The sequence below is a fragment of the Diceros bicornis genome, chromosome 12, assembly GCF_020826845.1.
Source record: "Diceros bicornis minor isolate mBicDic1 chromosome 12, mDicBic1.mat.cur, whole genome shotgun sequence".
Classification (NCBI taxonomy): domain Eukaryota; kingdom Metazoa; phylum Chordata; class Mammalia; order Perissodactyla; family Rhinocerotidae; genus Diceros; species Diceros bicornis.
The window spans coordinates 4,591,618-4,618,849 of NC_080751.1; the positions used below are offsets into that span (position 1 = coordinate 4,591,618).

The window sequence follows — 27,232 nt, forward strand, 5'->3', positions numbered from 1 at the left end:
GGATTCATTTCATCCTGCCTTTCCCTCTGCAACTCAGTCCCTTCCTGTGTCCAAAGACTTCCCTCTGGAAGAACAGTGAAGAAAACCTTCCTGGACTCCCAAAGCAAAGGCTTTGTCCCAGTTCTGGGCACTGAAGCCCACAGGCTCCATTTAAGACCATTTCTGGGTAAGGTAGCGAGAAAGGTAAGGAATGTAGAGTTAGCCGGCAGGCTCACACCAAGACATGTCACGTTGAACCTAGAGTCCCGAGGACAATCAGGTCAAAGCAGGTGTTTGACAGTGAAAAGGCGAGTAGGGTAAACAATCTAAATTGATGAAATACAAATTCCTTGGGGGATTTTTCACTGAAATTCTCCTCCCACTTAAGCAAATCCAAACCAAAATCCCATGACTCACTTGGAAAGGCAACTGACTCAGAGGTTCACAGAAGTTTCTTCTACTAGAAGAAAGAGAACTATAATGAGGGTTCTTCCTAAACATTTCTAAAGCTCCACATTCTCTTGCCACAGGCTCTATCTTATTACTATTAACGATATATCCCAAACCAACACCTTCTTTCCCAAATAGAAGAGCTTGCTTACCTGTCCATCTCTGAATTCTTTCTCACTATGGAAAGAGCAAGATTTTTCATTCATGACTCAAAATCATTTGTTCAAGTGAGCTTTGTCCTTGGGCTCAGAAAGGAGTTTAATAAGGTCTGAGGTTAGAAGCTACAGGGAGAGCCAGAGATCCGACTGCTCTACCTTTGCCTTCCTTCTTGGCAGTCATTCAGACCAAGAGCAAGAAAACAGTCCCTTTGTGCCATCACCAGGGTGTAGGAGGTTTCTCTGAGTACTGAAAGAAGTCCCTGAGGTCTCTGAAGCCTCAGCCCTGTAAAAAAAAAAAACAAAAACAAAAACTGGTTTCATCATTCAGTTATGCCTCTGTTGAGAAAAACTGACTTTAAAAATCTTCAAGCAGCTGTAAATTTATTCTTAATAAGTAAGCTGCTTTAGCCAAATGCCTACCTCTTACTACCCATGCCACTGGATGGAAAGAAGGAGACCCTGCATGAGTCTGGGGGATGGATTCTGAGTGTCCAGAAGGCAGCAGCACCACTGTAGGTGTTGGGGTCCATTTCTGATAATTAAGTTTGATAAATAAATGACAAGCAATCAGATATATTGGAGTATACGAGGAAGCCATTTGGTTTAAAACTAATTCGGCCTGACCTTGTTTTTCCAAAAGGGCCTGATGTGGCCTGTTGAGCATGCATCGTATATCTGCTTTAAACATTTACTATGCCCCAAAGACAACAATGATGCCCCTAAAGATAGGGATGTAGCCTCCCCCATATCGGCATTTCCTTCAGGATAAGCATCTCTCCCTAAACCAAGGATTAATTACTGACCTACTGTTGCTCGCCTCATGACCACTGACTTGCTGACCACTGATTTGCTAAGCATCTCATGACTATTGTAAAACGGACATTCCAATCATATGTGATACGTGCTCTTTAACCACTCTGTACACCCCACTTTTTTTTTTTAATAATTTTTAAATTTTATTTATTTATTTATTTTTCCCCCAAAGCCCCAGGAGATAGTTGTATGTCATAGCTGTACATCATTCTAGTTGCTGTATGTGGGACGCGGCCTCAGCATGGCCAGAGAAGCGGTGACATCGGTGCGCGCCCGGGATCGAACCTGGGCCGCCAGCAGTGGAGCACGTGCACTTAACCGCTAAGCCACGGGGCCGGCCCTGTACACCCCACTTCTTTGGTGTCCTTCCTTCCTTGGGGAAGGAAGGCCCCAGGCTAGTTCTCAGATCTGGCTCATAATAAACTCACCCCAATTTTGATTTATAGATTGGTTATGAATTATCTGCGTCGACAAGTTACTGGGATCTGGGGCAGCTTATCAAAGGGGTGAGCTAATAGGTGGCACCTTAGTGGGTGGTCTTAGCTGAAGTGTTCAGGCTTAGGTCTCCAAGACAAGCTGGGTATGGGGGCTTATAATACTAGATCTAGTTCCTATGGTGGTAGAAACTCAAAAGCAGCAGAATCCCTAGTTTTCTTCAGTTATCACCAATATTGTACATGGGGCAGCTACTGAGACAGTTTGGCTACCTCTAAGTCTTTCATCCCAAGTTGTCCACTTTAGGAAAAGGGCTGAACAGGCCCATACCTCATCATGGGGGAACTGGACATCATGGATGCCTGTCACAACAAAAATCCAGATCATAAGTGGGCAGATGGCCTACACGCAACTGACAGTCATACTTCAGACTTGGGTGACTAAGGAAAGAGGATATCTCTCTATGAGGTCAGCTCTCCACTGTGGGAATATGATCTGGATTCCCTAAGAACTGGCTGCCAATGACAAACTCGAATCTTTGTCACAGTGTAGGATGCACTGATTCCTAATACCAAGAACAGGAATACCTCCTGGCTCTTGGGCTGGACATTTTGGCTCACTGTAATTTAGTGTGCAGGCCAGTGCCTCTTAGTCATGGTATCTCAGGAACTAGCTCTCCCTCACTGTGTCATCTGGGGCCTCAGCATCTACTTCCCTTTCCTTTCCCTCCTCTTTAACCCCCCTGATAGCATATGACAAAACACTCACGCATCAGCCAACCTTGGGGAGGTGACAGGCAGGTATAGTAATAGCAATCTCAGGAAGGCTCTTCTGTTACTGTACATGAAATGAATCAAGCAGCACTGCAGCATGACCAGCTTTACACACCTGCTAGTGCCTCAGTTCTGGCTGGAACACTGCTGGGGGCTTCAACAGGGACAGTTACTATCTGTATCAAAGAAAGAAAAGAGCAAAAACTCTGTCAAACAAACAAGTACTCCAAGTTATGAAGTCACTCCTACCAATATTAGGCAAGTTCTTCTAGTTGGGCCTGAGGAAATGGCCTTCCTATAAAAATGGATTCTTTCCAAACCAAGTATTTATGGTGCAACCACTTTAGTGAAGGAGCTACCTTAAGGGGTATGATTATCCCACTGCTTGCTTAACTGCTTAAACTCTCTGGATAGGTATTTAATTTAGAAACTGGGTCAATATCTTAAATACGAATGCGCACGTAGGTATAAGGGTCCTTGTGGCTGGGCGGCTCCCCGCCCCCTCACGGGGCCCCAACTAGAGGCCTGGGGGCGCCACCAGGACCCTGCCGCTAGCAACGCCATCCCAGGGGGCACTGCGGCCAAAACTACTGGGCGATCTGGGGGGCACGGGGCCGAGCGCTCGCCGGCTGTGCCGCGCCGGTCTCAACAGCGCTCTCTATCCATCAAGACACCCAGCTGGCCAGAGGCTGTGCGGGGACTCGCACAGAGCCCTCTCACAGCTTGCCGGGGAAAACTGAGGAAAGCAGCTTGCCTCAGGTCATTCTGCGAGTCCACGCAGAGCGCGGAGCAGAACCCAGGTCTCCCGTCTCGCAGTCGGGATTCAATCCTGCAACGCTCAGCCTTGTCTCGCCCCAGGGCGATCATGTCCACCAGACAATCCTCCTCCTCAGACCGGCGAGACGCTGGACGCGTCTCCAGTGTTACTATAGCTTTCTGGACCTGGGTCCCGCAGCCCTCGCCGGGCCCTCCGCGCATGCGCACAGCGCCGCCCGTACAGCCTCCCCCAAGCCTGGAGAGCTACGCCTCCCAGCAGACAATGGAAGCATCGCGCTGCAAAAGAAGTACGAAGAGCCGGGAGGGTCAATCTGCGCCGGAGTCTTGGCTTCTGGCCAAAAAGGCTCTGGCTAATCAGCGGTCGAAGCTGCCTCCGCCTCCCGGCTGGGCAGGACAACCTAACAGCGGCCTCCGAGGCTGGGCGCAGTCGGCGCAGACCCACTTCTCGATCCATTCCTCCGACCGGCGCCATGTGGCTTTGGCTGGTGCTGCTGGCCGTGCTGCTGCTGGTGGTCCTCCGCAAAGTTTACCTGGGGCTGTTCACAGGCAGTTCCCCGAACCCATTCTCCGAGGACGTCAAGCGGCCACCCGCGCCCCTGGTGACCGACAAGGAGGCCAGGAAGAAGGTTCTCAGGCAAGGTCAGCAGGAAGGGACCCTGGGGTCCGAGGCTGCGCTCTGGCTTCCTCCAGGGTTTGCCTTCCCATTCCAGCGGCGCGAGCCGCTGCCAACCTGGGCCTCAGTTTCCCCATATGTAGAGTGCTGGTGCCAGCCCTAGTGGTCTAGTGGTTATGATTCGGCGCTGTCATCCCTGGACCCGGGTTCATTTTTCGGTCAGGGAACCACACCACCGGTCTGTCAGTTGTCATACTTTGGCGGCTGTGTGTTGCTGTGATGCTGAAAGCTATGCCACTGGTATTTCAAATACCAGCAGGGTCACCCGTGGTGGACAGATTTCAGCAGAGCTTCCAGACTAGACAGACTAGGAGGAAGAAGGACCTGGCCACCCATTCACTTACGAAGAAATTGGCCGTGAAAACCCTGTGAATAACAGAGTGAACCAGGGCCGGCCCAGTGGCTTAGCGGTTGAGTGCGCGCGCTCCGCTGCTGGCGACCCGGGTTCGGATCCCGGGCGCGCACCCACGCACCACTTCTCCGGCCATGCTGGGGCCGCGTCCCACGTGCAGCAACTGGAAGGATGTGCGGCTGTGACATGCAACTGTCTGCTGGGGGCTTTGGGGGAAAAATAAATAAGTAAAATTATTAACAACAAAAAAACAACAACAGTGGACCATTGTCTGATGTAGTGCCGGACTATGAGAAGATGGCACGAAAAGACCTGGCAGTGTTCTGCTCTGCTTTACACAGGGTCCCTAGGAGTTGGAATTGAGTCCAGGGCACTAACAACAAAAAGTGCTGGGAGAGATTCCCTGCACGTGGAGGTGCCCTGCTTTAGTATCCACCGGCAAGGGCCTTTGCCTGGGCGGACCTGGGGAATAGTGGCTCCACAGGCGCTGGCGTCCTGGGCGTGCCACCATCTATGGGTGCAGCTCCTGGGATAGACAGGAAGGAACCTTTCCCCACTTGGCTCCAGGACCTTAACTTTTTCACTTACCCTCCTCCATGGGTTCAACGACTTAGGGGAGCTGCACAGAAATCTCTTCCAGTCTGTAGAGGAAGTTGCAAAATGCCCATCAAGTGATTTGACTGGTTATGCCTGTCAAATCTTCTGGTTGAACCCTGGTTCTAAAACTTTGGGAGAGGCTCAACAGGGTGCGTCAAGCTCAGAGCCACTCTTCCCTCTACCAGAGTACCTACACTGTCATCTTTTTTTTTTTTAAATATTTCTCAGTATTTTGCCACAATTTTATTTCTTTTTTATTTTTATTTATTTATTTGTTCCCCCAAAGCCCCAGTAGATAGTTGTGTGTCATAGCTGCACATCCTTCTAGTTGCTGCATGTGGGACGCAGCCTCAGCATGGCCGGAGAAGCGGTGCATCGGTGCTCGCCCGGGATCCGAACCCGGGCCGCCAGCAGTGAAGCGCACGCACTCAACTGCTAAGCCACGGGGCCGGCCCACCACTGTCATCTTTAAAACATATTTTGGGGTTACTTCTAAGGTTTAAAGAAAGAATTCTGCTACTTTTTTTTTTTAATTGGATCCTCTGTTTGATCTCCAGGGTCCCTCTCACTTGTAAATTTTAGAATTCTGTGTGCCATGTCTTGCTACACAGTTGGAGACGATACTATTCTAAGTGAGAGGAATATTAGTCTGAACTTCAGAGATCTAAGTTTTAGCTTAGACTCTGATACTAATTTACTGCATAACCATTAGCAAGTCACTTCACTTATCTAGGTTGGGCTAAAAATGAGATGACTAATTTAACTGTTTTTCAAACCAGTAGAATAGAAAATATCAGAGTGCATCATACATAGTTTTGGTAAGTATTGTATTGTGAAACTTTTATATTATATACTTACATATGTTCTGGGTTGTGATATAAAATGTATTTTTCACTACACATGTTTCTAAAAACATTTGAAAAGTTAAAAGTTTACCAAGTTCTCTTGCAGCTTGAAAAATTCTTTGGGAGTGATCTTTAAAGAACAGATCTTGTGTTGGAAGTGCCCATGTAGCACCACTTGCTGTCTAGTTTTGTCTTGTGTGGATGCTGCCCCCTTAGCCCTGCCTCCAGACTTTTCTGGTATGAGGGGGTGGTCCTGTGATTTCTCATCTCTGTCCTGCCCAAGCTTCTGCATCAGGATCTCAAAGAACCATCATATGACCAGGCTGTGCCACCAGCACCTGCAGATCCTGCATTTTCCAAAGATAACCAGCTTGTGAATGGACAGTTCCGTGGCCCAACAGCCTGCCCCATGACACTCTCCTCCATCCCCCACCTCCTTGTTTTCTTTCTTCCCTAGCTCTCTCTCTGTCTGCACTTAGGTTTTTCAGCCTGTATTGTTGTCAGCTTTCTGTTTTGTTCCTATAATAGTTTACTGATTCTTGCTTTCTTTGAAAGTAGGGAAAATCCCTAGGAACATAGTGGCTTTGGTTAAACCCGTTCAGATCAAAACAAATCACTTTGTTTAATTTGCCTGGCTGGTCCTGAGTACTTCCCAGTAAAATGTTTGAGATAGATTAGTCAAGAGCCCCAAACTGCTCTAGAGTTTTCTCGCATTGTACAAGCCAGAAGAGTCTTCCTTGGCTTCCACACCTTTGCCCTTTTGCTGCCCCTCCCTGAGAAGTCCATGCTCCATCTCTTCCCTCTGCTGCAGCTTTCTCAGCCAGCCGAGTGCCAGAGAAGCTGGATGTGGTGGTGATTGGCAGTGGCTTTGGGGGCCTGGCTGCAGCTGCGATTCTGGCCAAAGCTGGCAAGCGAGTTCTGGTGCTGGAACAACATACCAAGGCAGGAGGCTGTTGTCATACCTTTGGACAGAATGGCCTTGAATTTGACACAGGTAAGGCTTATGTGGAAAAGGGTTGGGAGCTTGGCTCTTATCTTCAGGAGGCTTGGAGCAGCTGTTGTGGGGGATGATCTTGGGCATTTCTGTTGTTTTGGAGGCCCCATCTTCTCTCCGGGCACCACTTTCCTTGTCTGACAGCCATACCCCCTGGGAGCTGAGCTGGGCAGAGTTTGGTGGTTTCTGCTGCAACACTTCCCTACAGAAAGGGTGGCAGCGCCCCCTGGGCGTGGACTTGGCCTTGCAGGACATTCTTACCACCTTGCTTCCTTGTCCACCATTCCAGGGCTGAATCCCCTTATCCCTATGACACCTTGTTTTTCCATCTCCCAACAGGAATCCATTATATTGGGCGCATGGAGGAGGGCAGCTTTGACCGTTTCATCTTGGACCAGATCACTGAGGGGCAGCTGGACTGGGCTCACTTGTCTTCCCCCTTTGACGTCATGGTACTAGAAGGGCCCAGTGGCCGAAAAGAGTTCCCCATGTACAGTGGAAAGAAAGCCTACATTCAGGGCCTCAAGGAGAAGTTTCCCCGGGAAGAGGCTGCCATTGACAAGTATATGAAGCTGGTTAAGGTAACATGGACATGCTGAGGACCCCGTTTATTTTCGACAAGGCTGACCTTCTTCATTAGTGGAGTGACTGGTGGGGGAGGCAGGAAGGGAGGACTAGTCATGTCTGTCCTGAACTCAGCCCCCGCCCGGGTTGGCCTCTGTGTCCAGCTGGGCCCTCTGTCTCTGGAGCCTGGGCTCAGCAGCTGCCACTCTCACTCTGGCTTCTGGGGGCGCCCTGCTCTCCTCCCTGACAAGGCTGGCTTCCATGCAGTCAGATCACTACCCTTTTTTTGCTTCATCTGAGACCAGATGGGGATTTTTCAAAAGGAATTTGGGCAGGAAACTGCAAAGCACAAAAAGGGACTCATCTGAGTGTAGAATGGGAAAAATTCACAGAGTACATATTTTTAAAAAATCCAAATTCAGCAAAGTTTGGAGGTAAGTGTTACTGGGCCCTTGGGCTGGTGCAGCCTGTTGGAATGGTGATTCTGTCACAGGTTCTAGAGATGAGACCTGTCCCTCCCTGCTCATTTTCTTCCCCAGGTGGTATCCAGTGGAGCTGTTCATGCCGTCTTGTTGAAGATCCTCCCTTTGCCTGTGGCTCAGCTCCTCAGCAAGTGTGGGCTGCTCACCCGTTTCTCTCCGTTCCTTCGTGCGTCCACCCAGAGCCTGGCTGAGGTCCTGCGGCAGCTGCCCGCCTCCCAGGAGCTCCAGGCAGTGCTCAGCTACATCTTCCCCACTTACGGTGGGTACTGGCCTTGGCCCTGGGCAGCTCCTGGAGGAGGAGCTGCTGCCCTCTTGGCTCAACCTTTCTTCTCGAAGCTGCTTGGCTGATTGAAATGGAGCAGTATAAACCCCAGGCCCTCTGGAGCTTATGGATGAGAAGTCTGTCCACCTACCTGCTGACTCACTGGTAGAAATTCCCTTCCTCCACACCCTGGATGATTTTCCTTTTCAACCAACACTATCCTGCCTGGTCTTGGCAGCGTGGCAGTTTGCAGGGAGGACATTCCCAGTAGCCCCAAGATCTGCAAGGTACCCCATGTTTGGATAGAAACAGGGCCTCTGGCTCCCCTGAGCCCTGGGGATCATCTGGATCATGAGATGGATAGACTCAGGCTGCGCGTCATCTGACAGGAACCCATGTTCCTTTCTGAATGGTGCTCCTGTCTGCTCTTGCCTCATCACTGCTTCCTGTCTTCTGTAGGCGTAACCCCCAGCCACACCGCCTTTTCCATGCATGCTCTGCTGGTTGACCACTACATAAAAGGGGCCTTTTATCCCCGAGGGGGTTCCAGTGAAATCGCCTTCCACACCATCCCTGTGATTCAGCGGGCCGGGGGCGCTGTCCTGACGAGGGCCCCTGTGCAGAGTGTGTTGCTGGACTCAGCTGGGAAAGCCTGTGGTGAGAGCCCTGCGTCGTGCTTCCCGGTCCCTGGGCTGGGAGGGGAGAGATCTGGGGTGCAGAGAAAAGAAAGCACCAAGGGCAGAAGGTGTAGAAGAACCGCCCTTCTCTTGGGGTTAAAGGCTGGAATCTGCCCCAGAACAGGGGCCCAAGAATAGAGATTAGTCTGGAGGTAAAAAGGATGCGGGAAGGATAAAGGATTGCATGGTTTCCCAAGAACAACGTTTAATCATTTATTCAATAGATAAAAATAGTTATCCAGTAATCCCTGACCTCCTGGAGTGTAGGGACTATGTCTTTTTAATCTTTATGTCTATAAATCTTAAACATAATAGGCTCAGTAGATGTTTGTTCAGTGACTGATGGAATGAATGAGTCACTTGGGCACTCCATAGGGCAGTGTGGAGGCCAGCAGGATGCCCTGCCCTCAATCTGTAAATGGCAGTGTGGGGCCTAGAATCTCGTTATCCAGGTTCAGGTCTTTGTTGTTACCTGCACAGAGAGTCAAAACCCCACTGTGGATGAACTCTATGAGAGGTCTATGCAAGGAAGGACTCTATACATAGAACAGGCCATCCATGACTAGGCGGTGCTTAAAGAAGCATCAGGGGAGGGGACAGAGAGAGGCCTGAGGAAAACAGGGCTGGTGTGATGGTGAATTCACCAAAGGAAGCTTTCAAGGAGGAGGTGGTGAGTGGGTGGCCCAGTGCCCCAAAAAACCGATGGAGAAAAGGCCATCAGCACTCTCTGAGAACACGTTTGTAGAAGAGACTAGGAAATTGTGGGGTGGTGAGAGAGGTGGCTGTCAGTTGTGTGAGATTTTCCCTGATGTGCACGAGCAAGTTCTCCTTCCAGCCAAAAGGGGTCCATGAAGCCAGGTGGGTTTATTGATTCAGTTAAATTCAATTCAGAATATATTTATTCGTGTTTTTCATGTGCTAGGCAATAAAAGATGGAGATAAAAAATAAGTAAGTCCTGGGGCCGGCCCGGTGGCGCAAGCGGTTAAGTGCGCGCGCTGTGCTGCGGCGGCCCGGGGTTCCCCGGTTCGGATCCCGGACGCGCACCGATGCACTGCTTGGCAAGCCATGCTGTGGCGGCGTCCCATATAAAGTGGAGGAAGATGGGCACGGATGTTAGCCCAGGACCAGTCTTCCTCGGCAAAAAAAAGAGGAGGATTGGCAGATGTTAGCATAGGGCTAATCTCGTCACACACACAAAAAGTAAGTCCCAATCTCTAACTCAAGAAGTTTCCGGTCTCCTAGGGAAGATCACTGTGATATAATGTAAGTGCCATATAGAGGCACATACTAAGGATGGGAGGTGACATAGGGGATGGTAGAACAGGGAATGTCTCGAGGGAAGGCAGGGGTGCTTGAGCCAGGTCATAAAGGGTGAGAGGAAGCTAGGCAGAGGGAACAGAATGTGCAAAGGCATGGAGTTATGAAAGGGCTGAGTATTTTTAGGCATCTGGAAATACTGGGTTGAACCATAAGAAATTGCCTTTTTTTTTTTATTGAGGTCATAATAGTTTATAACATTGTGAAATTTCAGTTGTACATTATTATTTGTCAGTCACCATATATATGTGCCCTTTACCCCTTATGCCCAACCCCCAACCCCCTTCCCCTCAGTAACCACTAATCTGTTCTCTTCGTCCATGTGTTTGTTTATCTTCCACATATGAGTGAAATCATACGGTGTTTGTCTTTCTCTGTCTGGCTTATTTTGCTTAACAAAATACTCAGGGCCCATCCATGTTGTTGCAAATGGGACAATTTTGTCTTTTTTTATGGCTGAGTAGTATTCCATTGTATATATACACCACATCTTCTTTATCCATTCATCAGTTGTTGGGCACTTAAGTTGCTTCCACGTCTTGGCTATTGTGAATAATGCTGCAACGAACGTAGAGGTGCATGAGTCTCCTTGTATTGTTTATTTCATGTTCTTGGCATAAATAGCCAGTAGTGGGATAGCTGGGTTGTATGGTATTTCTATTTTTAATTTTTTGAGAAATTGCCATACTGGGAAAGTGCCATTTTTATAGGTCAAAAATGGTTGAATATCAGCTGTTTCATATGGTTCTACCTAATAGTTTAGTGAGAGTGGCCAGAGATGAGGCTGGACACACAGAAGGGACCAGATCATGGAAGGCTGATACAAGACTTTGGAGTTTCTTTTATAGAGGTTGAGGTGCCATGGGAGGGTTCTAAAGAGAGTATTTTGGAAATAGAACTTTGGCAGCAGTGAAGAAGGGCCTGGGATTCCAATGGGCTTCAGCCCAGGAGCTCTGTCAGGGTTAGTGTGGAGGTGGTTGGGTCTGGCTAAAGAAAAGAGCGCCCACACGGGGTGGGGAGAGAGCGAGGGAAGGTGAGCGCCAAGCGACTGTGGGAAGAGCAGAGAGTGCTTGAGGATGCTTCACTGACTGCAGATTTCCAGGGGCCTGCCCGCCTGGCCCCAGGTGGGCTGGAGGACACCCAGGTCTGAGAAAATGAAGTGTAGGCTGGGAGAAATCTGTGTGGGATATGGGCCTTTCTCTTCCTCATGGAGCACACAGAACCTTAGCCACGCTCTTGTGTCTGCAGGTGTCAGTGTGAAGAAGGGTCAGGAGCTGGTGAACATCTATTGTCCCATCGTGATCTCCGACGCAGGACTGTTCAATACCTATGAGTACTTATTGCCAGAGAAGGCCCGCTGTCTGCCAGGTAAGACTGGGCTGTGTTGCTCTCTTCCAAGTTCCCCAGCACTGTTCTGGAGCCAGCCAGGCTGATGCTTTCCCCAGGGCGGTGGCTGCCCTTTGTCCTTAAGCAGAAAAGGTGAGCACACCGGTCTTGAACATCCATTCCCAGCAAGGCCTCTGTATTTAGGGGCTGGGAAACAACTTCCTTTGTATCCCCACCCTTTGGTCCTTATCTCTCATTTCATTCTTGGCATATGTATCCCTTTTCCCCTTATAACCTCAACCACTTTTCCAAACTCTCCTCTTTTAAGTCTCCATTCCAAGTTGCCATTTCCAGTTTCCCTAGATCTTAGGTCATTTTTCTCATAGTTAATGATGGTGGGTAGAGTCCTAAAGGAACATTTCTAGGGTTTTCACTAAGTTTGTGGTATGAATCCTGCTTCTGTCCTTAATTTTTCACTTATTTTGAGTGGGGAAGACTGGTCTGACATTTTCAGTAAGGGAAGCTAAGGCTGGCGTGGAGAAGAAAGGCTTGATGAATTGTTGTGTGCTTTATTTGGGACCCAGGGTTCTACTTTTCTGCCTCTTTCAGGAACCAGCTCCTTATGGGGCTGAGGCTGCAGGAGTACCCTTCTGGCTTTCTTCTCTTCCTTGAGCCCTGTGATCAAATCTGGGACCTACACAGAAATAAGCCTCAATCCAGTCATCTCCTCTAATAGGCTGTATCCAAAAATAAAAGCCTGGTTTTGTGAAGGGGGGAGGTAGGCATGTTTATGGGTGTGTCCTTGGTGAGTCTGTGTGAGAGGCTTGACCTTTGTCATTGCACTTGATCCTCAGAGCCAGCTGGGAGAGAGACACTGTGATCCTCATGTTTATTGCTGGGGAAGTGGAGGCCCATACCAGTGAAGTAACTTCCCATGGCCGCCTAGCTCGAAAGTGGCAAAGCTGAGATGAGAATGCTGCTGTGTCTGACTTGACAGCCGGGGCTCTCGGCCTGCTCTGGGCTGAGAAGCTTGGGGCTTCCAGAGAAAAGCCCTCACTAAAAGTTTTAGGGGCAGGAGAGCAGGCCAGCCCACAGAGAACAAAGTAGCTGAGCCAAAGTTAGATGAGAAGTTACCATTTTGAAAGACTTGAGGATATCATGTAACCAGAAGCTACTGGTGTGATCTGAGGAAAGGACGCCAGCTGGCCAGGAGGGGACCAATAATCCAGGGAGGTAAGAGAGAGGGGTCTGGATAGAGGCCTCTGGCTGGGGTCGGAGGTAGAGAGAAGGGGGCAGCTCAAGATGTGGTTGGGATGGAAATCATGGACTTCAGGGGTGCGTGGAGGAGAAGCCCAGAGAGCAGTGGGAAGGGGCTCTCCACCCCAGAGGGTGGCCCGGGGGCCACTCTTTGAGGAGCAGGGGAACGTGGGCAGCAGAGTGGGTTCAATAGAAAAGTGAGGTCCTAGATTTCCTTGTAGGGGAGAGGGTGGAGTGGCAGTTGTAATTGTCTCTAAGGTGTAAGATGTGTACTACCAAAAACCAGCCTTCTCATTCCTTTGCCTCACTTAGCTGGGCCTCAGCCAGCATCTGCTGCCAGCTGAGCCTCCCCTCTCTCAGACTGGGTGAGCAGCGTGGGGTGAGGCAGAGACTGCCCCGTGGCAGGGCAGTGGGGTGGGGCTGGGTGGGCCAACAGACTTTGCCTCTGGTACTTCCTGCCTCCCTGTCTCGCAGGACCTCTGAACCTTGACACTGTCCTCTGAGAGGTCCCAGTGTCCCACCCGGGCCTGCCTTCTCTCTAGGCAGCGATGCTACAGTTACCTGTTCAGCTTGCCCTCCCTTCACTGTCCGGTTACAGCTTTCACTGCTCTTATGTATCTTAGCTCTGAAACCAATCTAATGGTACCAGCCCCCAATGGGCTGAAGGACTGTTTGCCTGCCTTGGGTGGGGAGTTGGATGCTGCCCCAGATGAATCCCAGTTTCAGAACATTTCAGGCAGTGGCAGCGATGATGCTTAACTCAGAGAGCCCAGGTGCTGGGACTTCTTTGTTTCCATCTGTTGGGGGTGGAGATTCTCATAGGTCTATCTTCCTCTCACAGATGGGAACCAGATCTCTGGTGGCCTCTGGGACAGGCAGTGCCAGTTGGGGTTGAGGGTGGAGGTAAGGTGGTCAGGCAGAGGGAGCCTTTGTGAATAGGAGCACCTGTCTTAATTCCACTGCTGAGCCTTGAGGAGGTTACTGGGGATGTTTTGCAGAGGAAGTTTTTTGAGTGGGGAAGACTAGTCTGCCAATATCTGTAAGGGAAGCTAAGGCTGGAATGGAGAAGAAAGGCTTGATATAATTGTTGGGTGTCTTATTCAGGACCCAAGGTTATATTTTTCTACCAGGTATACCTTCCTAGATCCCTTCCTTCTAGCTGGGGAAAGGGAAAGGAAGGGCTAGGTGGAGGTAATTGTTCTACTGGGCCTCTGAAGACCTAGGGGGTTTCACTTCTAGGCCCCTGGTTCTGTCCATGGCCACACCCACCCCACTGGAGAGGGAGTGCCGGCGGTGTGATTGCCCCTGGGTGCCGGGAGCAGGTGATAAGGTGCTCCTGTGGCTCCAGGGCAGTCCATTGCTCCTGACGGCAGCTCTGGAACCCCACATTCCCCTTCCCTCCTCAATGTACTCCCATAGCTGGGTGTCTGTAAATCTTATGCCTGTTGTCCTACTGTAGTTGTTATAATGCCCCCTTTCACTCTCAAAAGTGGCCTGTTTTGGATGACAGATTCTATGGTCACCCTGCCCATAGCACTTCATTCTTTGCAGCCTCTGTGAGGATCGCCAGCTTCTTTCAGGAAAGCCTCTTTTCCAGTTGACAGGCATCATATGTGATTCCTTATAGTATCCCCGGGGCCCAGCAAAGGATTCTGCACGTTAGGTCCTCAACAAAGATTTGTTAAATGAAGTAAGCAGAGCAGCCAGTGGCTGAGTTATCCTCAATGGGAACAAAGGGTAAGAATTTGTAGGAGCAATTTCTGGAAAACTGGTCTGGGGTCATCTGTTGAGGTGGGGAGGCACAGCTGCTTAGGTCCCAGGGACATTAGAGCCCTCAGGTGGCTGTTGCCTTCCTCCCTGGTGCTGTTCTTGCCTCCTCCCCTAGCTGAATCCTGAAATGCCAAGCGCCAGGAATGCCATTTGCATTTGTTCATCTGCGCTGCTTACCATTTCCAGGCCTTGTACTGACTGAACAGCACATTAGGAATCATGCATATTCATTCATTAGATGGCTTGTACTCAAGTTAATGCTGAAATCAAGGCTTATAACAAACTACTGTTCACATGTGTGGTCTTTGTAGTATGGAGCCCAGTCATCTGCTCATAACCGAAAGACATTAAGGAGGAGGTTGGAGGCAGTTAGCCTGCGACTGTCCTGCAGGCGCTGTGAGCCAGCTTAGGGAGGCTGGGCGTCACCTGCTTCTAAAGGTGCTTAGAGCAGAAGTGGGTGGAGGTGGAAGATCAGGAATCGGTTGTGTCCTTCACAGGCAGGAGACAGAAGAGCAGGCCTCTGCCAAGTCAATGTTGAAACAAGAGCTGTAAAGATGGCCCAGAGGCTGGGCTGGCAGCGGAGGACAAGGCTCCAGAGAGAGTGAGCAGGCATCAGCAGGCTCTCCTGGGGCAGGGAGTGGCCATCTCTGGCCACAGGTCACGAGCCCTCACCAGTTATCTTTGGCAGGTGTGAAGCAGCAGCTGGGGATGGTGCGGCCCGGCATGAGCATACTGTCTGTGTTCATCTGCCTACGAGGCACCAAGAAGGACTTGGGTCTGCAGTCCACCAACTACTTTGTTTATTTTGACACAGACATGGATAAGGCGTAAGGCTTGTGTGTGCATGTGTGGGGAGAGGGCGTCAGCATGGGCCCACAGCCCACAGCGCCCCTCTTTCTCCCTTGACACTGGGGAATAAGCAGCAGGATATGGACTGGGAGGAAGTGGGCAGGAATTTACTCCTGGGAGGGTTTTTCACACCTAGGCTGTGCCTTAGCTTCATAACCATGGGGAGTCCCCGGGGATGAACTGTCCTGGGGGTGGTGCTGGTGGCCTGGAGATCGGCAGCCACACTCCTCTCACCCCCAGGATGGAGCACTTCCTCTCTATGCCCAGGGAAAAGGCTGCAGCACACCTGCCCTTTCTCTTCATTGCCTCCTCATCAGCCAAGGACCCAACTTGGGAGGACTGATTCCCAGGTGGGGCCTAAGGTCTGGGGGAGGGGGTTGGGGCAGGGAAGGGGCCAGGCGGTAGTAACCCCAGCCCTGCATCCCCAGACCGGTCTACATTGATCATGCTAGTGCCCACTTCCTATGAGTGGTTTGAGGAATGGCGGGAGGAGCCCAAAGGAAAGCGGAGCAGCGACTATGAGACCCTCAAAAACTCCTTTGTTGAAGCCTCCCTGTCAGTTGTCATGAAGCTGTTCCCACAGCTGGAGGGAAAGGTAGGAGGGTAGACTATGTGGTTGTGGTGACGGACCCTTTCTTTGGGGCAGGGGAGCAAAGGCCTGGGATAATTGAGCTCCAGGGAAGGCCAGGGAACCCTCGTCCCAGGCGGTCAGCTCATTCAAGGCGAGCAGAAGAGACAAGGCTCTCACAAGTCCCACTGCCTTCTTTGCCTCCTCAGGTGGAGAGTGTGAGTGGAGGATCCCCACTGACCAGTCAGTTCTATCTGGCTGCTCCCCGGGGTGCCTGCTATGGGGCAGACCACGACCTGGCCCGCCTGCAACCTCATGTGATGGCCTCCATGAGGGCCCAAAGCCCCATCCCCAACCTCTACCTGACAGGTACAGTACGGACTGCCCCATTTTGCCAGGACCTGAGACCCTGGGCCTCCCTGTCACCCAAAGTCCTCTGTTCCCGTCCTTAGGTCCTGCTTTCTCCTGCAGCCCCCCACAGCCTGAGCTGGGCTCCCTCGGCAGGCTGTGGACCCTGGTCCTGATCTGAAGTCATCCCTGGGTGGCCCTAGTGTGGAGGAGTGAACACGAGAGCCCTTGCTCTCCCCTCTCCCCCACTTGGGGGATGCTCATGGGCCTCTGCTCTTGTCTCCTAGGCCAGGATATCTTCACCTGTGGGTTGATGGGGGCCCTGCAAGGGGCCTTGCTGTGCAGTAGCGCCATCCTGAAGCGGAACCTGTACTTAGACCTTAAGAAGCTTGGCTCAAGGATCCAGGCACAGAAGAAGAAGAATTAGTTTGGTCAGAGATGAGTCAGAGGAATTTTGCCAGTGCTGTGGCACAGCCCCTGACTTACCCGTAATGTCTTTCTGCATTATTTCCTTGCTCACGTAAAGGCACTCTAATTTGTTTTTGATTTGTGAATACAGGTCTGACACACAAGTCTAGCATAGATCACAGTTCTTAAACTGAAGCTCTTCCAGCAGGGGCAGGCGATGACATTTCATACTCTTTATAATATGGTGGCCCTACTAAAAGGCCCAGTGTGGGCTGTGCTTTAGATAGCCTTAATGTCTCATCAGGCAGAGTGCTCTGCACCCCACACCCATACCTCCTAACTCTGAACAATCCAAGTGAACGTTCTTTTGATCAGGTGGCTAGAACCCTTGAAAGTGTCGGTCAGCTGCAGTAGGTTGGTCCATTTGTCCCAAGGCTTCTCCTCTCATTCACTCTTTTTTTTTCCTGAGGAAGATTGGCTCTGAGCTAACGTCTGTGCCCATCTTCCTCTATTTTGTGTGTGGGACGCCGCCACAGCATGGCTTGATGAGCGGTGCACAGGTCTGTGCCCGGGATCTGAACCCGTGAACCCAGGGCCACTGAAGTGGAGCGTATGAACTTAACCACTACACCACCTGGCGGGCCCCTCCTCTCATTCACTCTTAATGCTGCACTGCAGGAGTTCTACACCATTGAGGAAAAAGAGTGCCTAATGAGGTTTTAGTCAACACCTGGGCATGGTTTTGGTTATAGTTCCATAGTGTTCAGAGGCCTCCAGATCCTATTTTTGCTGGTTTCAATGGCTCTTTCAGAGTGGGGAAATGCCTGTGATAGGCTCAGTGTGGTTGTGGGGGCTGGGGGTAATGACAACATATTAGTTATTGAGCTGTATGTTAGAAGATAATATCCAATTTGTGTGCAGCCAGGCCCTAGGTTCATCTTCCTTATGATTGGGATGACATTGGGTTCTCAATGTGCCAGCACCAAGATACCCTCACAGAGCTCAGCACCTGAGCCTCAAGGCTTATCTTCCAAAAATACACAGCTAAGGGTGACGTTAGTAGTTAGGGCACAGGACAGGAAAGATGACTTCACTGGGGTTGAAGCAGGCTGAAAGAGCATTCCAGGTCAAGGGTACAGCAGAAGACAAGCACTGAAAGGTAACTGAGTGTATCATGACAAAGGGCCCAGCTACCTCCTAAACCTAGAACATGGCTGCCTGATGGGGAGGAGGAGTGGGGTTGGAAATCAGTCGGGATCGGAACATAGAAAGAACATGTGCAAAGTTCAGGAATGCTGTTTCCAGTTTATTGGTACATATATAGGGACTAGATGGGAAGGTGAATGAAGGCTAAAGGCTAAAAACAAAAAAATGACCTTTCACTTATGTTAGGCCTTATTTCAGTCAATTTTAATGCAATATTAATAAATTTAATGATTTTATAGCTTTAATATTTGAATTTATTTTGGTTTCTGTGCAATGATACAAAACTACATTGAGATGGCATTCATAGAAGCTCAGTAAAATGTTATGTACTGAAAAATACTTATAATCAGACCAAATAAGCTTTAAAAAATAAAATTAAGTAATTAAATTACAAAAAGCTGAAAATAGAAAACATTGCCAATCTAACTGGGTAAACGAAAAAGGAAGGGAAACAGTTTCAACAATCAACCATTTATTTAACACAACAGACTTCTGAATTAAGGGAATATCTGTCAAAGAGTGTGAGGGGCTGGCTCTGTTGGCAGCTTGGAAGACCACACAGCTCAGACCCAACACGTTTACAGAGGAGTTTCTAGACTGGGATATTTAGGAAATTCACATGTGACTTGTGGAAGCAGGTGAGGTGAGAGTCAGTCTTGGCTCTGGGTGTACAGTTAAATTAAACCTGAAAATCTCTTCCCAGGATTCTTACTTAAGCAAGGCAAGGCTAAATGCAACCTTCCCAGCAAGAGTGTTCAGAAAACAGCTGGCAGAACTACAGGGTCTGGTGTACAGCATACGCCTCTCTGTTCAAATGATTCAGAACATGTGCAAAGCCTGCTAGCTTTCATCACACGTGCAGCAGTATGTATCAAGTTACCCTGTAAAAACAAGGGGCAGGCTTCTTTTTTTGATTTAAATGGCATGAAATGGAGAAGAAAATGAAAATCACTATCGGGAATTTTAGAGGTTTAGAATTCTATCACCAAATATTTCATTAAAAACCATCATGGGAAAACAAATGTCCGAGTATACATATATCTAGTTGTCAGGCCTTTCTGAGTTGTCTTAGCCTTTCTAGATAGACTGGCCTTCCACTTCCCCAGACTTGAAATAATTCTACTCAGTAACCTGTAAGAGAACAAGCTCCTCTATTACCATCGATGTCTGAAGCACAGATTCCTCCTAATAGAAATGACCTTTCAACCAAAAGCTGGGGCAGGAAAGGAAGCACACAGCTGTCTAGGTAGGGGTGTGCTCATGGCTCCCTGTGCTTCTTTCCTCCCCCCACACCCAGCTTGAGGGATGCCTCAGCCAGCTCACCCTCATCCACACAATCTCTAGGAAAACATGCTTCAAATAGTCTATCTTCAAAAAGACAACTACCCAGAAAACAAGTTTTCCTTTGGTGTGAGAGATTTCCTTCAGTGCCATTTCTAAAGTGAAACTTCAATTCTATTTACTCTTTCACCACAGGAAACGATACTTCTCAGAGGCTCAAAAAGTGGAGCTATGTGGTCTCCACAATACTTAACAAGTGCACTTGGTGCCAACCCTCCTGGTTCCCGAAACCAACCTTTCTGCTCTCTTTACGACCAAAATCCATCAATAAGGGATAACAAACACTAGCCAGAAGGAGCTGTGTGAGACCTCGGTTAAGTCACATCCAGATGTCCTGAACAAAGAAAACGTCTCCTTTGCAAGAAGAAATTAACTCCTGAGGAACGTCACTATGCTAGGCAGATACGGAAACAGTGCCACTGGCGCTCCTGCAAGTAGCTTAGGTTTCTTGAGGAGACCGGAGACATCAGATACTGACTGCCCGGTTTTGCTGAAGTTCCCAAATTTGTGATTGGCATTATTAAGAGCTATTAGAGTAGAATGGAAAGAGCCAATCATGTGGGGTGGGAAAGTCAGGGGGGTACATGGGGAAACTTGAGCTGGGCCCTGAAGAAACACATTTTGGGGAGGCAAGGGAAAGAAAAGAAAGGAGAGCACCCTAACCAAAGAACAACCATAGCAAGCCAGGGAATGGAGGACATACCAGGAAGAGAGAGGCACAGAGGCCTAGATGGGCACCTGACGAGAAGCCTCTGGCCTTGCTAGGATGCAGAGAAAGACAGGCAGGAAAGTGCCAATCTGCAGAGTCCTGAATACTAAAGAGCCTAGAAACTTGACTCTCTAAGCCATGAGAGGTACAGACAGAAGTTTCAAATCAGGGCACATATTTTGGAAAGACCAATCTGGTCTCTTTATGCACACAAGAGACAGGAGAACCAATTAAGGTGGCTCCTGGGAAAAAAAAAAATCCAGGAGAGAGGTGAAATGGGTGGGTGAGGGGGACAGGGAAGCAAGGAAAATGGAAAGATTGTAGCTGGAGATATTTTAAAAAAAGATGGATAGGACATTTGTGACAAGAGAAAAATGGTGAAAGTTTGCAGTTTGGAGTTGAGATGATTAAAGAAACTAGGCAGTTGAGAGGGGCAGCTTAATGGGTAGAAAAAAGAAATTCAGTTTTAGTGACAATACGACAACCCAGCTGAACTATTTAGCACACAGCAGGACTGGGTTCTTTGGGAACTAGGCCAAATTCCCAAAAGGATGAAGAATGGATGAACGTCTGAGGAGATAAAGGAATAGAGAGACCTGCCTTTGAGGGCCCTCTCCCCCACCAGCAGAAGATAAGGCAAAGGAGTTCTTAGAAGCCAGGGCACTTTGTCAGAGAAACCAAAAGAGAGGAATTTCAATTTGGATGGTCAATAGTGTCCAATTCTATCATGGACAAGACCGAGCCAATGGATTTAGTGATCTGAACCTTTGGAAAAACATTATTCGTAGAAAGACAGGGACCAAAGTGAGTTTGTAAAGGTTATAAAGAAAATGAATGGCAAGGTAATGGAAGCAACACTTACTGGAGATGTTGAACAGTAGAATGAATACGAAATAGGTTAGATGGGAGCAGGGGAAATCTGGGCATGCAGGAAGGTAGAAGGAAAGGTGCTAGTGTAGGCAGGCACAAATAGAAAACATTAGAGAGGAGGAGGAAAGATAGGGAAAGGGGAGACAGAAAAGGGAATAAAATAACCATGGTCTTAGGGAATGCTATGAGAGCCTGACAGAAGATTCCTCAGGTTGGAAGAAAGTATTACAAGACTGGTGCACAGGTAGAAAGAATGATGCCAAGAAGAGTATTCATTCATTCCTTATCTCCACAAATAGTTTACCTGCAAAGAATGAATATCTCAATTCAAAGCCATGGGCTGTTTTAAGCAAGGTGGAAGATAATATGACAAACAGGACAGTCCCTTCTTCAGACTTACTTCTTCAATAGCACAGAATTCATCATATTCCCCTCACTTCCCACATTCTTGTATTTCCCTGAGATCAGCTATTTTATTTCAGTTTTTCTGTTGCAGGAACAACTCTCTTTAGGCCCTCTATATTAGGGTAGCATGACTAGAAGAGATTTATATAAAATTTAAAACAACAGCATGATCCAAGACACTACCCTCAGTTGCCCCAGGGCAACTCTGAATTTCTTGAATTTTTATAACCCCTGACATGGGATGAAAGGAGAATTTTTACTAATTACTTCTGGCATTTTGTATCAGATGTGAGGGCCATTAACTAGATTAAGGTAAAACAGAGAGTACAGTTAGTTTCTAAATACACGTCTATTTAGTCTATTTTAGGCAACAAAGGCAAAAATAGTTTATGCGAAACTTGTTTCATAAAAGCCCTTTGAAAAAAATGCAGACCCAAATCAAAATCCTCCTACATGTTTTCTTGCACAAAGCATGAACTTACCCTACTTCAAAAAGTTCCTATTATGATTGTGAGTAAGGAAGAACACAGTGTTTCAATAATAATAACTATATTTTTAAAAAATCTGCAACAGAATCAGTGGCTTTACAGCTTTACTCCCCAAATCCTCAAGTTCAGTTTTATGCTCGGTTCAATCAAATGGAAGTTGATTCACTTTGTCTTAAGCAATATGAAAATATCAGAAAAATGTGAAGAACTTATGCTAGACAGGTTAGACTTGCAGGCAATAAAACACTTTTTTTAAGCTGCTGTTTTGGTTTGCTGCTGTGGCCTTTGAAGAGAATTATGGGTTCAAAGTAGCCCTTTGCCCCTCAGCAGTCAGCATCTTCTCCATCTTTTATAGGGCACATCCCATCGAAGTTAGAGGCCTTGGTAGAAAAGCACCTCAACCTGCAGAGTTTTCTCCTAGGTCTGTGAACATAAATCGTGGCAAGCACAAGGCTATTTTCAAGGGGTAACTTTACTACAGAGCCAAGGCCCAAGGGAGGGAAGTCAGCAGCAGTAGCCTGCCCAGGGCTGGGATCTCCCTTTGGTCATTGCTGGGTTCCCACATGCTCCCTCTACCCACACTCAGAGGGGGAAAGGATGGAAGACACCAGCATAAATAAAAGGAACACAGGAGTACAAGGTCACCAAAGTGCAGGTGCAAAAAACCCAAAGCAATTCCCCCACCTCTACCAGTCCAGACTCGCCACCAAACCCTAGAGGAGGGGTGTCTCTTAGGTCACAGTACTTTTCTCTTCATTTCTCTTGATTTAGAAACAAATCAGCAGGGAGGACAAGGTTCTCAAGAACAGAAAAATCAAATCTGAAACGAGAGCAACACAATCCATTGGTAACCTTCATCTTTTTCCAGAGGAATATACCTTAGTGCTATGATTTTGGCAAAAAAAAGAAAAATGTTATAAAAGTTGTGGTTCAGAGAAAAAATTCATAATTAAGACAAAGTGACCCTCCACCATACAAACAGCAACTGATAAAATAAAAGCAAATAAAACTATTTTAAAAGTCAGTTTGAATTAAAACATACACTAAAAAAATACACACTTGGTGGAGGGAATATGGGAATCTTGGCTTCTGCTTTGTACCATTCTGTATTGTTTTGAATTGTTTTTTTTTAATTAATTAATTAATTTATTTTAGTGTGTGTGTGAGGAAGATCAGCCCTCAGCTAACATCCGTGCCCATCTTCCTCCACTTTATATGGGACGCTGCCACAGCACGGCCTGACAAGCAGTGCGTCAGCACGCGCCCAGGATCCGAACCCGGGCCGCCAGCAGCAGAGCGTGCGCACTTAACCACTACACCACGGGGCTGGCCCGTTTTGAATTGTTTACATGTGCATTTTTTTTTATCAGGAAAAAAATCATAATGAAGTAGGAGGAAAAAACATCCTTATAGTCAATTCTCTGGGGAGGCACTAGGCCAGTGCTAAATTGTGAAACTGACCTATTGGGCTAGTTAGCAAAGATGTCCTGAGCTGAGTGGCTTATTCTGGAGCTGGCAGGACCTGTACACGTGAATTGTGTTGCCCGTAGGAAGTCAGGGAACAACTCACAGTCGGGCCACTGACTACTTTTACCAATGCCCTCCCTGTTGCTACATAGAAAGGGAAAGGAAGGGTGCATGGTGGCAAGGCAGTGGGAGTACAGTGTTCCTGCTCAGACAGGCTGCCTTTGGGGAGAACTCTACTCAGCTCCTGCTGCTGTGGGTGGAAGGAGGGCTTTGCTTTCTGGCAGAGGAATGGGCTGGCTGCACTCAGGAAATCTAGTCCACAGTGCTTAGCAGGGCTGATTTGGGGAGCTGGAGGCCTATATGTTTCTAGACTCGTCTGTCTTCAGGGACTGTAGTCTAGCGTTTTGCTACCTAAAGTGTGGTTCCAGCAGCATTTGGCATCACCTGGGAACTTCCTAGAAATGTAGAAGCATAGGCTCCATCTCATACCTGGTGAATCAGATTTTGCTTTTTATCACAACTCCCCCCAGGGTGATTCATATGCCTATTAAAATTTATGAAGCGCTGGTGTAGCAAAAAGCACAGGACGGCAGCCTAGGGAGTTGCCATCAGGTCTTGATTTTGTCATGAACTTGTAGTGGGAACTTAGGGAAAAAAATCGCAACGTTTCTGGGCCTGAGTTTCCTCCTCAGGGTGGGAGCTGTTGTAGAGTCCCTGAAGGTCTCTTCTAGTTCTAACACTGTAGACACATATATATAGATGCTTCTCCTTGGTGGTCTGAAAAGGCAGGGGCAATGGCAGCAGCACCCCCAGAATTAGCTGCCGCCACCATGCCAAGCCCACTGCTGGGCCCATCTGAGACTGCATGTCCCTCCCACGGACCTGGGTCTTCCTTCCTTACCTTCTGGTCCAAACGCTGGTAGTCACTGGCCTTTGGCCGGCGAGCAACTTTGGATCTTTTTCCTTCCAGGACAAAAGCAATAATCTGGGGAAAGGAAAAAGAGAATGATTAACAAGTGGCTCTATGACGACATATTTCAGTCTGTGAAATCAGAGATAGTCACCTGGTAGTACATTTGTTAATGACTCTGACAGTAAAAAGAGCAGTATGCCCACAAGAGACCTATTTAAATCATAACAAGTTTAAGGAGGGCAGGGCCTAGTTATATCAGAATCCTTTATACTGCTAAAGAGGAAATAACAGATGGAGGAAGGCTGTTCTGAGCTCCAGCCTGTGGGAGTCTGTATGATTTACTCCAGAGCACTCAGTCAAAGATCTGCCAACCTCTTCCCAGAGAGCTCCAGGCTAAGAATTTCCATTTTTTTAAGTCATAAGCAATAATTATTCCTTACCTGCAAATGTACTTTCACCCCATACTCTGCTTCATCTTAGCCTTACCCTCTCATTTCACACCTGAAGTTACTCTCCATGATGAGCACTTGGATGTAGAATAAGCAACGCACCATTTTTACTTAATGTCTTTCCTCATTCCTTACAGCCATTGGCCTTATGGCCATCATGAATTGAACTATCCAATTTTAATTAGGCTACAGAAACTACTACATTCTTAGAGTTCAATAGGAAATGTTATCATTTTGTCATTAGAGTGGCTGCTAAGAGACACAGATATTACTTCACACCAAATCCTGCTAAAGAAGTAAAAGATGAGTGTATCTGTGCAATTTCTGGCCTTTCTTCTAATCAGAAACTCAACTGACTGCAGAAGATAGTCCCTGGGCCCTTTGCTGTTGATGCTGAAGACTGTGTAACTGAAACCATTCTTTCTGCTGCTGCAGATGGAAGACAAAAGCTTGGGAAAGGAAGCTAGAAACGATGCAGTCTCAAGAGTGGAAAGGGGAAGATAAGTGCTGTAACTACTTACAAACTGTCAGGTACTCAGGTCCTCTGAAGCTGTGAAGGATCTAAGTTCAAGGTTATGGGAGGAGACCACAGTTCAGATCAGATCATAATAATTCCTAACTTGGCACCTAATGCAGCAGCAGAGGGCACTTAGAGGAAACAGACCTGAAAACAAACGATTTATAAAACAAGAGTCAAGAGCCCTAGCTAGGTCTGAGAGAAAACTGAAGTTTGTCTTAAAATCCCAGGTGCTCACAGGCAGATGAGTAATGGATACACTCATACACTGAGCTTTCAGGGTGGAGGAAATCCCATTCCTCTTCCTAAGGCAACTATTGACTTACCTTCCGCTTGTTGTGATAGGCAATATAGAGGACAGCAACAAGAATGGCTGCAGTCACCAGATATGCAAAGAAGTGGCTGCTCTCTGCACTGGCACTTCCAAGACTGTCCTTATAAACATCATCCTTCTCCCCACGCATGGAATCCGAAAGGACCCCTTCACGGTTCTCACTGGCGGCAAGGCTGGGCATTTCTTTCTCTTCTTTGGGTGGTGAACCTTCTTCAGGCTCCGTATCACCTTCGTCAGCCTCCTTGGGCTCCACTTCTTCAGCAAGCTCTGAAGGCTTACCTTCTCCCTCCTGCTGGGGATAAGCGGAGTGGGAGTCCACTAATACTGTCTCCCCAGATTCAGTTTTGGAAGCATGTGAAGTCTCTCCGTTGTCGCCTGGCGTGTTTAAATCAGGCTTGGTGGACTCTTTGTTATCAGAGGGGTTGGAGACCGGGTGGTCTTCCACAGACTGCCCCTCCTGACCCAGCGTGCCAGAGCCATTGTTCGGGGGCTGCTTCTCCTGAGCCAGCGTGCCAGAGCCATTGTTCGGGGGCTGCTTCTCCTGACGCAGCGTGCCAGAGCCATTGTTCGGGGGCTGCCCCTTCTGATCTGGCTTGTTAGAGCTGTCGTTCGTGGACTGCTGTCCCTCAGCGAGTCTGAGGGAATCTTCTCCTTGAAGCCGCTGGCTCGAGGCGGGCTGGCTGGAGTCTCCTTCTGTACGAGACTGATTTTTCTCCGGAGTCTCTCTTTTCTCCGGAATGGGAGACAGCTTTTCGTCGGCTGACGAGGGAGTGCCCGGCGCGACTCCTGAAACAGAGAAACCAGTGATCCTGAAAAGAGACCGGCCGGCAGAACGGAACCCTCAGAGCTAGGAGAGCCCGGGACAACGGGTAAACGGGGGCGGGAGGACGATGGCGAGCGGAGTGGTGGGTACGGCAGGGAAGAAGGGAGCTCAGACGGCGACCGGCCATGGTGAGGAGGGTGGGCCTAGGGGCGAGAGTGGCATTATTGAGGTGCGGGGGGGGGTCTTACCCGCCGCTGCGACGGTCACAAGCACCAAAGCAACCAGGAACCTCATCCTGCACTGACTCCACTTCCGCTCTCTATGACTCTCGCGAGATTCGCGGGCGACGCGGTGCTCATAGCCCCGCCCCTTCCTGTGCGTCTCCCTCGGCAGCGCCCGGGGGAGGGGAGGGGAGGGGCTTGGGGCAAAGCCCGAGTGGACCGTGGTTACGGTTTCCCTGCTGGGGAGGTAGGGGTTTTCTAGTGGAGGCGGGTGCTGGTGCCTGTGGAAGGCGTGTCCACCTTTCCTGGTTTCTTTGCTGCACAGCAGCCGCAATAGACCGTCACTACGCTTTTCCTCCTTTCCCCCCGGGCTTCGGAGACAATACAGGCCGAGCAGGAGCTCCCTGGCCCGCGGACAGCCCCACGGGAGGGACGTTGCTGGGGCCGGGCGCCTCTTCGCCCCGTCCTCTGCTCGCATTTTTAGCTTCTCCCGTCTTGTGGTTCTTTCCCCGCAACAGACAAACGTGCTGTGCTCAGGTCTCTCCCATCTGGAAAGAGACCCATCCCGTCACTTTTATAGCGGGAGCCTTAGCATCCAGGCTCCTCTCTCCTGCCTCCGTGGAAACTGTCCCTGGAGGTCGCCAAAGAGCTTTTCTAAAAAAGTACATCCTTTTTCTGATCATAAAAGTTACTCATATTCACTGTAGAAAATTTAGTGAATGTACAGAAGTAGAAAACAAAATCTTTGTCCCACTCTTCCGGGATAATCACTATTAATGTTTTAGTGTATTTTCTGTCTTGCAAACATTTAGTATTTTGATTAGATAATGCATTCTAATAGTTCAAAACCAAAATGGATTTAAAAAATATATAT

General features: G+C 48.7%; 3 protein-coding genes across 8 annotated transcripts in view; 1 reads left to right on the top strand and 2 right to left on the bottom strand.

Annotated features, from left to right (window-relative positions):
* ELMOD3 (ELMO domain containing 3) overlaps nt 1-3,377 on the bottom strand; it is a 27,068-nt gene extending 23,691 nt beyond the window's left edge. Inside the window, exons 1-3 of one of the 6 annotated variants that reach the window (XM_058550788.1) lie at nt 2,724-2,784; nt 1,008-1,119; nt 582-870 (exon numbers count right to left, since the gene is read on the bottom strand). In XM_058550788.1, coding sequence (XP_058406771.1) covers nt 582-635 — 54 coding nt within the window. In that variant the 5' untranslated portion in view covers nt 636-870; nt 1,008-1,119; nt 2,724-2,784. Of the gene's footprint in view, nt 1-581; nt 871-1,007; nt 1,120-2,603; nt 2,787-3,362 lie in introns of those variants that run through there. The other 5 variants (XM_058550790.1, XM_058550789.1, XM_058550784.1 and 2 more) reach the window with 5 other exon arrangements.
* Nucleotides 3,305-21,449, top strand: RETSAT (retinol saturase). The gene is given in 11 exon segments (XM_058550781.1): nt 3,305-4,024; nt 6,664-6,846; nt 7,186-7,427; nt 7,950-8,151; nt 8,614-8,811; nt 11,398-11,517; nt 15,191-15,329; nt 15,592-15,701; nt 15,780-15,946; nt 16,129-16,288; nt 16,555-21,449. Coding segments are annotated over 11 exon segments (1,830 nt in total). The 5' UTR covers nt 3,305-3,855; the 3' UTR covers nt 16,695-21,449.
* A 289-nt stretch (nt 21,450-21,738) lies between these two features.
* TGOLN2 (trans-golgi network protein 2) lies at nt 21,739-26,836 on the bottom strand. Its single transcript, XM_058551898.1, has 4 exons — nt 26,386-26,836; nt 25,367-26,160; nt 24,063-24,146; nt 21,739-22,514 (listed from the first exon to the last, which is right to left on the bottom strand). The coding sequence occupies exons 1-4, from the start codon at nt 26,834-26,836 to the stop codon at nt 22,509-22,511; spliced, it is 1,335 nt and encodes a 444-aa protein (XP_058407881.1). The 3' UTR covers nt 21,739-22,508.
* Nucleotides 26,837-27,232: the final 396 nt, after the last annotated feature.